Genomic DNA, 13,481 nt, shown 5'->3' with positions numbered 1-13,481 from the left:
TTGTTTTGTACTATTGCTCCTATAATCCCCAGGCAGTGTCCTGTCTGGGAATGACAGGAGAGTTGCATGGAGACAATGGGAATTATAATCCAAAAAATCTGGAGGGTATAGTGTTGGGTAAGGCTGATGAAGTCTTAAAGGAAAAGGCAGAGGGGGCAGGGATTGTCTGCTTGCAACAATTATTCATGCAGCAAGAGGCAAGATAACTGCCTTGTTTTGGTTCCTAGTGTTCATGGTCAAAAGATAGTTTAGTTAAAATATCTTCTGTTTCTGTAACCAAAACCATTTCCCAAGGTTCCATCAAACTAAACTGTAAACAAGAAGTACAACCCAGTTTAAAGCCTTGGAAACGATAAGGACGTGGTATGGTGTACATAAGAACTTAAATACCCTAAATGCAACAGATCCTGTCTGATCTTGGAAGCTAAGCAGGGTCAGCCCTGTTTAGTACTTGGGTGGGAGACTGCCAATGAATATCATGTCTATTGTTGCTGTTAACTGCCTTCAGGCTGACCTTGACTCATGGTGACCCTATGGATGAGACATCTCCGAGACCCCTTATCCTCCACTCCTGTGCTTAGGTCCTTCAGACTCAGGCCTGTGACCTCTCTAATTGAGGCCATCCATCTGGCATGTGGTCTTCTCTTTCTACTACCTTCAACTTTCCCCGAGCATTATTGTCTTTTTCAGTGAGTCATGACTTGTCGTGATGTGGCCAAAGTACAACAACCTCAGTTTGTCATTTTGGCTTCCACTGAGAGTTCAGGCTTGATCTGTTCTAGGATTCATTTGTTTGGCTCCTTGGCTGTCCATGGTATTCTCAGCATTCTTTTCCAGCACCACATTTCATGATTTGATTTTCTTCTTATCCGCTTTCTTCACTGTCCAGCTCTCATGTCCATACATGGTAATGGAAAATACAGTGCCTTGGGCAATTCTAATTTTAGTACTCATTTGCACATTAAGATCTTATCTAGTTCTTCATAGTTGCCCTTCCCATTCCTAGTCTTCTTCTGATTTCTTGACTTCAGTGTCTGCTTTGATCATTATTTGTTCCAAGGTACGGAAAGTGTTTACTATTTCAATTTCTTTGTTATGTAGGTTGAATTTATATAGATCCTCTGTGGTCATTATTTTTGTTTTATGTTCAGTATAATCTGCCTTTGCATTTTGTTGTTTAATTTTCGTTAGTGATTGTTCCAAGACTATGATGTTTTCCACTAGCATTATGGCAGGGGTAGGCAACCTTTTTGACCCGGGGCCGGGTTGCTGTCCCTCAGACAACTGGGGGGCCGAAGCCAAAAAATAAATAATTTAATAATTTAAAAAAATTATATAAATAAATAAACCAGGTCAAATGTAGGAGAAATTTTTCAAATGGAGGACACTTTTTTTTAAAAAATGGAGGACACGCGAAAAAAATTGCTGATTTTTTAAAAAATGTTAATATAAATGGATGTTTCTGAGGCTTCTTTAGACAATTGCCCCCCTTGCCCGCCACTTGCCCGTCTCCTCCTGATAGGCTAAAGGCCCTGCGCCCTCGCATGAGAGGCCAAAGGCCCCGGCGGCAATCAGTGGCAGGACCGAGCTGGGGCTGGTCCCAAGGCCTCGCCGGGCCGGATCTGGCCCGCGGACCGTAGGTTGCCTACTCCTGTATTATGGTGTCATCTGCATATCTTAGATTGCTGATGTTCTTTCCTTCTATCTTCACTTCTCCTTCTTCTGAGAATACCAGATGCTGTAGGCTATATTCCAGATGAAGAAAATGGCTAAACCACCACTGAGTATTCCTTGACTAAGAAACCCCTATGAAATTTATGGGATCAACAGGTGACTTGAAGGTGCGCGTGTGCGTGCGCACGCACACACACACACATGCACACACAATGTAGCTAGGAGGTTTGATTCTTAGTGTTTCCCACTATGGGAATTAAAAAAAATGGAATAAAAAAATTTGACTCACATATCTCACTCCAATTATTCTCTGGTTGACACATACATGTGAATCTGTCCATTTTCATAACTTTATCTCTCATGATTTGATTATCCAGAAATTCATGACTTGTAGTAATGAGAGCTAAACTGGACACGTGAGCAGCAGCAATGCCATTTGCTCAAAGCTGGTTTTGCAATCAGATGCACATGTAGAGACTGGGGTCCAGCTTTTAGAGCAAAATGGGGGTGCAAGATCCACACACCTGGGAGATCATCAATGGAAATACTGGAATTGCAGGACCTGCTACTGAATCCAGCCTTCTGGGTTGGACAGCATTCTTATGTTTGACACGTCTCTCCAAAGGCTTGGTTACTAGCAGTAACAGCTGTAAAATAAACTATAAGGATCAATTTTCTACATATAGCCAGGACCCTTTGTGTTGGGTACATGAATCAAAATGCATTGCCAATGTAACCTAGATTCAGTGTCCAGGAAAAAGGAATTCTGGTGCCACCATGAATTATGCAAACCAAGTAGGCTTGCAGAACTTGGTATGCATAATTTATTCTTCCATTTGCAATTTTATTTAATTTTTCTGCTTATGCTAGTCATGGGGGAGAGCTAGAAGGCATGCAAAATACTTTAGGTAAATGGAACTGCTGGAAGGTCTTTTACCCCACTCCCCTTGTTATCTTGGAGAATTCCAAAATCAGCTGGTGTACAATAGGGATGTAATTCTTCTCTAATTTTCTTCTCAAAGAAAGCAACAAGTAATTTTAGGATTTTTTTCTGCCTCAAGAAAGTCTTTGAACTCAGTTTTCATATCCAATGCATTGCCAATGTTCAGTTTTCAAAGGCTATCCACAGTTTTGGAATTATTCTGTGCAAAATGCACACATTATTTGCGCAGAGAACATAATTTTTCTGAATAGGAAGCAGCACTTTTCTGTGTAGAAAATAGTATTTTCAGTGTATTCCTGCATGACAGGGGGGTTGAACTGGATAGCCCTTGTGGCCTCTTTCAGCTCTATAATTCTAACTCCCATCAGCCTCAGCCAGCATGACTATTATCTGTGGTTTCTGATGATGATGAGTTGAATGCATGTGGAAAGCACTAATAATAATAATAATAATAATAATAATAATAATAATAATAATTTGTTTTATTTAAATACCGCTATTCCAAAGATCATAGTGGTGAACAGCAAGTAAGCTAATTAGCAAGTAAGCTAATTTGCCCCCAACAGTCTGGGTACTCATTTTAGCAACCTTGGAAGGATGCAAGCCTGAGTCGAGCTTGGGCCCTTTTGCTGGTCTTGAACTCGCAACCTTGTGCTTTCGAGTGAATGGCTGCAGTACAGGCATTTAACCACTGCGCCACCAGGGCTCCACTAGGCTGGGGAATGTTACTGTACATGCTCCTGGAGGTAAATACATGGAGGCTATGAGATGTCTCTTTTGGACTGATGCATCTTAGTACAGGATAGGTTTGGGTTTTTTTTAAGAATCATTAACACATCCTGTTTTTAAACCACAATGTACACCCATGTTTGCTGTTGCAACAACATGCTATCCTGTGTTCATGTCTTTGCCCATTCATAACTCCAGCATAATAAATTATGCTGTTTGACTGCATGCTATTTTATTCAGAAGGGCGTCTTGCTGTTATTAATAGGTGTGTGTGCATAGGGATTACAACGTTAGCATAAAACTTGTGTGATTACTGCTATGGCACATTGATGGCAGCATCAGTGTTTCAGAACCTGGCTGCATATTGCACCCACTTTGTGATGAGTGTCCTTGAGAATATGTATGGCTGCCTCTTAGCAGTCAATGAAAACTGAAACAGCTTGCCTTGATATTAGGATGTGAGGAAAGGATATACAGATTATTTATGATTCTGTCTAGTTTTGCCTGTTGATGTCTCCCTTGTTCTTTTTTGTTGGAGGGAAATTATTACTGCCTGGTGAATTTCCATAAAATTTAGTTTTTGCTGTGAAAATTGCTGTTTTGAGAGAAGCAAAAGGTGTGCCTCTCTTCTACTTCCAGTCTTTTTGTCTACATCTCCCCAGGCAACATTTACTGTGCTCTGTGATAGCTTTCTTTCTACTTACAAAAGACTATATTATTGCTTGCTGCATTTGGGATCTTTCAGAGGATGCGCTGATGTTAGATTTGGAATGATTTTGTCTCATTGCCCGTACTTTGATAGGGTGTTGGAAGAAGGGGTGCATCCCCTTTGCCAAGACAACTAGGCAATGCTTCCTGCTTTGTCACACTGCACTATTCTTTGCCTGTTCATACAGTATAGTAACACTTTCATCCTGATCCAACATCACAGCCACAGCTGAGATAAGTTGAGGATGTGGAGCAGAAGATACTTTTCACTTGCACAGCGTGACTTTGAATAGGATATGCTCTTGGGTGCTCATGTTCTATCATACAACATTTAGACAGGTCCTTAGTGTTATGCAGCTGTTGTGGTACAATGAATGGATATATTGATGTGTCAAAACAAAAGGCAGAGCTTAGAATGTTGGATCTGAAAATTAATTTGATAATGCTTATCATTATAGATTGGAAAAATAATCCACTGCCATCAAAATTAATGTTCAAATATGTTCAATTTATGGAATCATCATTAATTAATAGTATGCTTAATTAGCTAGCCTCCATGGGATGCTGCAAACATGAAGCATGTTGAAGAAAATGGCATGTTGTTGTTGTTGTTCCTAGAGGTCACATTTTATTGCTGGTCTCTTCAAAAATCCTCTTTTACTCATTCTAAGGTTGCTTTCCTCAAACCTGGTATCCCCCCCCCCCCAATGAATTACAAAGCCTGTACTATCATTCTTGCAGGAGATTGGGGGAACTTCAGCATATATGGAAACTGTCAAGTTGGGAAATCTTGACCTAATGTAAGAGATCTTTTCTTTCAGCCTGTTCAATTGAGTTGTCTCACTATTCTATATCTGTTCTTTGCTTGCTTTTCCAACACATGGTTTACTAAAGGATACTAAGGAGTGATGTTAATGCTGGGGGTGGGAATTATGCAGCCCTCCAGATGTTGTTGAACTGCAACTAGTAGTTCAACCACATCTGGAGGCTCACAAGATTCCCAACCCTATGTTGGAGGTTAGTAATGTGTTAATTTTATTTAGAGGAGTCAGCAAGAAGATATTGTTTACCAAGGCCAGTCAGTGAATCAAGAGTAGAGAATCCTTATTCAGATTTTTAAATGCTTCTGAACATACGCAGGTCATTGTTTTAAATGTTGATAGCTGAATCACTGCATGTTCTCTGCCTTCCAACAAACTATCAAGAAGTATGATCTAGAGAAGGTTCAGTAGCAAAGCACTTTTTTTTGTTAAACTCGATGCAACTTACGTCTGAGAAGGTTTCTTTACAAAAAGAAAAGAAAAACATAGCGACGGGTGGGAGGGTGTGAACTGAGTTATCTGTGACTTTGGCCGCAAAGAAATCATTCTTAATATATGATGCCTTGAAAAGGGGGGTTGTTGAATAACAGAATGGGAGGGAAAAAGAGAAAAGCAAAAGGGAAGGAAAAAACAAGAAGATGTAGTGAGATTGTGGATTATATTTTGCAGCCTAAATATTCATTTTCTAAACCATGCCCTCTCCATATCTATTTAGAAACAAATGGAGGCTGAAGAAAATTTTTCAAGTGTCGAGCACTGTCTGAACACTAATAAACACACTGAAGAATTACAAAGGGATTCAGTGGGATTTACTACTGGGTAGGTTAGCACTTGGGTGGGACACTATAAATGAATACCAGGTGCTGTGGGCTCTGTTTTAGAGGAAGGAACTGGCAAAACCACCTCTAAATATTCCTTGCTTAAGAAAATCCTAAGAAATTCATGAGCTCACCCTAAGTGGACAGGCAACTTGAAGTCACATACACACAGAGAGACATAGGGAAGGCATGGGCTTTGGAAAATAAAGAAGCACAGAGATCAGCCCATGTTTTGGTTTAAGGGGGAAAGAGGTGAGGAAGCATAGATAACTGTTGCTGTTGGGAAGCAATGTGGAACAAGTGTTGGAAGCAGAATAAGCAATAGTAACCGGTTGCCTCCATGCCATTGGATGGTGAATCTGCTTCAAATCCTAATACTGCTACAATTAGTACTAGAGCTGCAACATTTCTTTAGGCCAGTGCCTAGTATGGCTCAAGCCTGTGCTTGAAAAATTCTTACAGCATCCTTAAAAGTGTAGTTACATTTTCTCTGTCAGAACAGAACAAGGCAAAGCTCAGAGAAAGCTGCAGAGTGTAAAAAAATGCACATCTATTTTTGGCATCGTCCTCCATGTTACTTTCAACCTTTTCAGCTGAACCTTAGAAATTGATTTTGGTTTGCTTCCTGGAATCCTTGGAAATATTTCAGCCTTCCATTAAGAAAATTATACAGGATAACCCCTTGGTTGGGTTTGCAAAAGAAGTATTTCCCTTGAGATCTTAACAGAGAGCCTCAAGATGACCACATTTCTTGCAAAAATGCAAAAGCTAGAAAATGCACAACTCAGAATAATCTTATACCTTTGTTTTGTTACACTATAAGATAAAGAGGTATATGCATTTCTTGCCAATCTCTCTTCTATACAGCCATACAAAACCTGTCCTCTCCCACCTCTGGCACACCATGATAAGTAAAAATGAGCTTGAAAAAGTTATTGTTTTACATTGCAGTTCTTACAGTCCCCTAGCCAGCAACCATGTTGGCTGTGTGTGTGCATGTGTGTGTGTGTGTGAGAGAGAGAGAGAGAGAGAGAGAGAGAGAGAGAGAGAGAGAGAGAGGAGTTACAGTTCATGAAAGCAACTTTTCCAAGCTCTGATTGCAATCCACTGCCCATGATCTAAAGTGAACCAGAGGGTTGTTTACTTGGGAACAACAACTGAAAAAAACAGCAGCAACCCAAAATGTTATATGTAGTCAGTCAGTCTGTCTGTCTGTCTGTCTGTCTGTCTGTCTGTCTGTCTATTATTATTATTATTATTATTATTATTACACTTTATTTCTAAAGCGCTGTAATTATACACAGCACTGTACAAAGTTGGTAAACTTAAAAAGTATATAAAAGCCTGCCCAAGGCGTACACTCTAAGATAATAACAATTAAAAAGAGGAATAGATAAAGTTACCATATAGAAAAACATCAACACCTATCTATCTATCTATCTATCTATCTATCTATCTATCTATCTAGAGAAAGGAGCACCATTAGAACATGTTTTAGTAGCAGTACTTACAACACAAGTTGTCACCAGAGATCATCACTCTTGGAGCTCTTAATTTCTGCTTGGATTTTGCCAGAAAGCCATAAATCCAAACATACATAAACACAAAGCTTTGGGGACAATTTCACTTAATTTAGTAGTTCTATGCAGCTGAGAATTAACATCATGCTATTTTATTTTTGAAGTGTTTTTGTGGCCTAATGTTATTTTCACAGGTTGTAGTCACAGCTCCAACTGCCTGCCTGAAGAAGACAAGCCCTCCCTTGTATTGTTTTTAAATTGTATGGGTGGGTTTTTTTATTGTTGCACTATGTATTGGTTTTGATGGTGTTTTTGTAAACCGCTGTGATCTACAAGGAATAGCGGTCTAGAAATAAAATTTCATTCATTCATTCATTCATTCATTCATTCATACTTAGAGTAGATCTTTTGCAACCAGTGGGAGTTTTGTTAGACCTAACTGAGTCAAATCTCAATGATTTCAGCAGGTCAGCATATAACTAACTCTGGAACCAACTCATTGCAACATGCTCTACTTGGGGCTACCCTTGTGCCAAATTTGGAAACTTCAATTAGTACAAAATATGGGAGCCAGATTGATCACTGGCACATCTAGGGCTGAATATATTACACCGACTTTAAAATCTTTACACTGGCTGCCAATTAGTTTCCGGGTGCAGTACAAGGTGTTGGTTATAACCTTTAAAGCCCTACGAGGCTTAGGTCCAGCTTACTTGCGGGAACACTTTCTTTCATATAATCCACCTCGCACACTTAGGTCCTCTGGGATGAATCTGCTGCAGCCTAAGAAAACCAGACTGGCTACGGTTACCCAGAGGGCCTTTTCATCTGCCACTCCTAAACTCTGCAATGGCCTGCCGGAAGAGATCTGTCAAATAACTACTCTTAATACCTTCAAAAAGGCTGTCAGGACAGATCTCTTCCGACAGACTGACTTTCCACTCCACTAAGAAGATGCCCTGCCTCTAGCTTGATGGTTTCGTTATTGTACTTGATTTTTAATCTGATTTTATAATTGGTTTGATTGTTTAATTCTGTTTTAAGCCTGGGAGGGAGGGAGGGGTAGGGGATTGTAATTTTGTAGTTTTATAATTATATGTATTTTATTGTTATTGCTTATGTTGTAACCCACCTTGATCTACAGGAAAAGGTGGGCTAAAATAAATTTATTATTATTATTATTGAGAAAATAGTATATGATATACATACATTTTCTTCCTGCAATGGAGATTATTGCATTAGCTTCACTTCCAGGATAGACCCGGGATGTAACTTTCTTAAGGTGGATCTTATTGCATTCACCCATTGCCAGGGAGTATGCAGCCTGTATACAACCTGGGCTTCTCTGGGCTTGTCCCACATCTTTTCAAGAATGAGAAAATCCCATTTTTAAAAAGTTGTGAGAGAAGTCCAGGTTGCATATGCACTGCATACTGCCTGGCGATGAGTGAATGTGATAAAATCCACTTTAGGAAAGTTACATTCTGGGTCTATCCTAGCAGCAAAGCCAATGCGATAATCTCCAAATGACTAATTAATTCCAGTTTGTTAAACAAAAGCCATGTTGATTTTCCAGGGCTTACATATGGACGTCAGGTGGGAGAGAATGTGAGGTGTTGGAATAGCCACTTATTAAGTTCTGTTGGGCTTGTGCTGGGCAGGGTAGATAGAGAACCAGCTTTCAAATTTTCTTCTCTGTTTTGTTTTAAGGGGGCAGTATTTTTAAAAGAAAAAGAAACACACTTCTTCCATTTGTTTGAGAAGGATGAAAAATAACTACATTGAATGCAGGCTAGTGTAATTCCTGTGTTGTCAGGGGTATGTTGGGGCATGGCAGTTTGGGTTCCTATGGATCCAAAGCCTGCTCCAACATGCCTCTTTTTATCCCCTATCACTGTTGGAGTAGTGACTCTGAAGAAGTGAAAGTGCAAGACATTTCTTACAGTAGACCTACTTTGCCATTTGAGATGAAACTCCACAACATCTAAAAGCACTACAGGTGCTTCTGTGGGAACTTAGAATTTCTCCTTTAATAGTTACAACAAAGCATTTATACTGAAGCTGTGACAATATGCAAAATTATTTGCATCTGATCACGTACATTGGTTTTCCCCAAGTTTCATTTCACTCTGGATCTGGGCTAGACATCAGCTTCAGCTGAAACCCAAAGAGGCATCAAAGATTGGTAAACATGTGCAGGAAAACAGCAGTGTATATCCCCCCCCCCCCCCCACACACACACCCAATAGCCTTATTTTCATGTGTTTTGAGATAAACTCTCTTGAAGGAAGTGACTTTTACAATTTACAAATTTTAAAAATACTAAAAATACTGTGTTTTCCATTTTTGCTGTACATCTTATGGGGGTTCCAACACAAACTTTGCTATTGCTCAAACCTTTGATATTAAGAGGTTGCTTTTAGAAAAGCATAACCTGATTTGTATATTGTAAGCTTGACAACAGAAGGCTCTAGTGTAAGGCAATCTCTATTTATGGGAGCTTTTTTTTGTAGAAAATGTGAATATTTCTACACTGTTCTCATGGGCTCATTCAACTGTTTTAATAACTTATGTATGCAGTCATGTGTGATATATGGCTATTTTTGAGGAATATAGTTATGGAATGATGTCATATATGATCAGTATTATAAATACCATTTCCTGAGCAAGTGCATTTTTGAACCAACAACGAATAAATTTACCCTGCTCTCCACCTTCTAAACTAACTTCCAGCCATCAACATTTGATTTCAAACCCTGCCCCTTTCTTTTAGAAATTCTTGTTTTGCTTCATGTTGGCAGCAGTTGAAGCCAAAGGTATCCAACAGTTGTAGAAATGTAGATTCTGTTTCGACCCAACCCTTACATTCCATACATTTACAAATTGTGCAGTTTCATTTAAGTCCTGACTTTTGGGCTGAGTCTTTTAAGACTGTCCAGCCAGGACCTGTTAGTTTAGTATTTGGTATGAAGATGCTTTGCTTTGTTATTACAATTAAATAAAAAGTGTAGTTATGATGGGACTAATGTAATTTTGTTTAAAAATTTCTTGCAGGCAGAGTACCACTTTGAATACACAGAGTGTGACAGCAGCGGATCCAGATGGAGGGTAGCAGTCCCAAATCCAGAAGTGGAATGTTCTGGTTTACCTGATCCTGTCAAAGGAAAGGAATGCAGTATGTCTTTTCATTTTATTTTATTATGTACATTATATGCTACTTGACTTTGTTTTGTCCTTCATGTATTTAAGTATGATTTATACTGCAATCTTAGGCTCATATATTTGAGAGTAAGTTTAACTAAACTCATTGTGGCTTATCTCTCAGGAAACATGAGTAGGTTTGTACTGTTAATCATGATAAGCATGTTGATATCTATAGGTGTCATTGGTTTGCCCTTTCTGCCCTTCAAAGATAACTTGCTCAGTATGTTATTCTTCAATGTTTCAACTTTCTTTCCACTAGAGGTAGGCCACCTGTTTCAGTCCAAGATCCAAACTGGTTCTAGGAATGTATGTAAGGGTCTCTTGCCTACAGTGGCCTAGATACTATTCTCTCTTTCTGTCTATCTCGCACAGGTATCACCTTCTCAGCCTGCAATCAATTTAATGTATTTCATTAAGAACAATACAGCCTCATAGTAGAGAGGGAGGAGTGATTTTTCCTGTCCTCTCCAGAAGTATGGCTACATGCTACATTTAGGGTTTTTTAAAGCCTCCCTTGGCCACCAACAGAGGCTAACTGCAGTTGAAAGAGGGGGAGAGAAAGCATTTGAGGGGGTCATATTCTGAGATATGAATATAGGAGCAATGTTCCAGAAAATGTCCCCCATGCTGCAAACAGGCTGTTAAAAGCTTCCACTGACACCAAAGTAGACTGCTTAAAAGCTTCACTATAATGCGAATGGTAGGAAGGGAAGATTCTTATCTCTAGTTGCTCATCAGGAGGAAGCTGACAGAGGTCATATCTGCTCTAACATTTTGTTTTCTGAGAGATACTCCTCACATTGCCACCAAACATAGACTAATCAGTAGTGTTTTCTTACACAAAGCGTGATGCTTTTTTTAAAAAAAAGTCAGCATATTAATGCAAATATGGAGCTAACATGTTTGTTTGCTCACTGACATTTCAAATGTCTTTATTTCACTTTCTGTTCTCCATTAAGTTGTGCATTCACATGAGTAACAAGATGCTCAAGGGCAATTTGTGCTTCACATAAAAGAGCTAATCCCTGACAAGGACCATTTCACATCTGGAAGACAAGTAAATCTGTTTTTGCCACTGCATATGACAAAGACCTGCAGTCAGTCATGGTTACCTCTGAAATTACACTTCTGTATGTGTCATTCACAAAGTGGAAAAATGTAAATATAGTGTGTGACGTTTTCTTTAATGTACCTCTATAATGCCATGAAATGGCCTTTATAAATAACTGTGTAATGGAAAGCTTTTAAAACACATTTGTTCTAGTCATATATTAACAATATTTAAATACGGAGATGCTTATGGGTATATCCTAGAAATTGTGGGGGTTTTTGGTCTTTAAAGTCCTAATATTCTGAATAAATGAACATTTTTTTTCATATAAATGACCCACCAATTAAAAATTTGAGATTAATAAGGCAACCAGCAGAAACAAGATCTTCTCAGTGGCAAAATTATGGCTTTCTCTCCCTAAGTTATGTGTATTTAGCTCCTCTGTTGCTATATCAAGGAACCAGAACAAGTTTCCTTGGATTTTTTTTCTTTTAGTTTTTAGAAGTATACAGTAAAAAGAAAAGCAATACTTTATCAACAATAGTTTCATATTGTTCTAATATAGCTATAATCAGTTAAAATCCAGAGTCCAAATGTGCTGTTAAAATGTCACACTTCAGATTATCATGTGCTTAATAGAGTTATCTGAAGCTCTTAATACATTTTATTTGCTTTTATATGGTATCTGCTGTCCTTTTTGTTTTATATGGATAACTGTTGGATTGTAATTTAAAAAAACAAACAAATTAGATGTGATAGCTATATTTGATTTTATTAAGATACTTTTATTACTCTTATTCTTTAATTGGGATGTTAACTCTCTATTAGACAAAGGTTAGAAAGAATATCTATTTTGAAATAAAAAGTTTACACAGTATGGTTGACAGGATTCCAGATACATTTGATATTCATGTATCTTTTGGTACTAATGTCTTAGGAGAGCAAGATGCACAGGTTCTCTATGAGGCGAAGAAATTTTGTCCAATATTTTCTTTGTCCTTCGTGGTTAGGATTCAGCATTAAACAATTGATACTGTTACTGTATTAAAATCTTTATTCTCCTGTTACACAGGTGAACAACCGTTTTGTTCTGAAAATCCAAAACCAGTGTCTGTGTTTGCATTTGCTTATTCAATTGACATAATTTGTGTAATTGAACTGGCCTGTATACATTTTTAAAGTAAGGTTCTCAGCTATAGAACCATTAAGTGGTCAAGTCATCAGGGTTATTTCTGGTGTTGATGGTGCTGAACAATTTGTGCAGCTTTCACTGTCGGTTCAATCCACTGTGTGGATTGTGTCAGCTGCCAAAGATAATGTTTGCAGAATGTAGTACACTGAAAAAACACTTCAATGCTGGATGTAGCACAGTGTGGGGCTCTGTCATGTGTTAGAATACCCAGGGTAAGAAAAAGTCTGTTTGGTTTTTCTGTGGCATTGTGACAGGAGTTTCAGTTTAGTAAAGAAGCTTTACTCCTGATTTCTTAAGTCAGTGCTGCTCAAAATGGTGTTCCCTGGCAAGTTTCCGGAAAAGGAAGAAACAATTGTAGTCAATGGGCACAAATATAGTGCCAGTCCCTGGCACACTGGGGAAAAAATAGTTACCAGTCCCCCACCTCAATTAGCCTAAGAAGCATTGTTGTAGACAAGCTCTTAGCATCCTTCTCCACCAATCCTGTAACTCAAACCACTGTCTTTTTGCATAACCAAGACTACAACGTATTTTCTTTATTCTAACAGGGATGATGAGGAGTGACCATGTTTACCATAGGTCAGCAGATACATGTATTTTTATAATCTTGCAATCCAGATGTATGGCTATTTAAAATCATTTAGTACTGAACTGGATCATAATAAGAAGTCTACTGGATCAAAACATCCCTGTCCAGTTTAGTATCCTATTTTCCACATTAGCCAGCCAGATGTCTATAAGAAGATCATGAACAAGCTTGTGATTAATTTTAATAATTATCCCCATATCATTTTTAACATCTTTGCCTGATGAAGAAGCCA

At 38.5% G+C, this 13,481-nt stretch overlaps 1 protein-coding gene across 1 annotated transcript in view; it reads left to right on the top strand.

The window, feature by feature from the left end:
* The window catches only part of LOC149312623 (endosome/lysosome-associated apoptosis and autophagy regulator family member 2-like), a 101,125-nt gene that overhangs the window by 39,683 nt on the left and 47,961 nt on the right, over window positions 1-13,481 (top strand). The window contains exon 2 of the mRNA XM_089525021.1: window positions 10,268-10,388. Within this exon, the coding sequence (XP_089381147.1) occupies window positions 10,268-10,388 (121 nt within the window). The remainder of the gene's footprint in view (window positions 1-10,267; window positions 10,389-13,481) is intronic.

The sequence above is a fragment of the Sceloporus occidentalis genome, unplaced genomic scaffold (assembly GCF_023333645.1).
Source record: "Sceloporus occidentalis isolate IW3139 unplaced genomic scaffold, rSceOcc1.0.p SCAF_5, whole genome shotgun sequence".
In the NCBI taxonomy this organism is placed as follows: Eukaryota; Metazoa; Chordata; class Lepidosauria; order Squamata; family Phrynosomatidae; genus Sceloporus; species Sceloporus occidentalis.
This window is presented reverse-complemented; position numbering and strand designations above follow the sequence as displayed.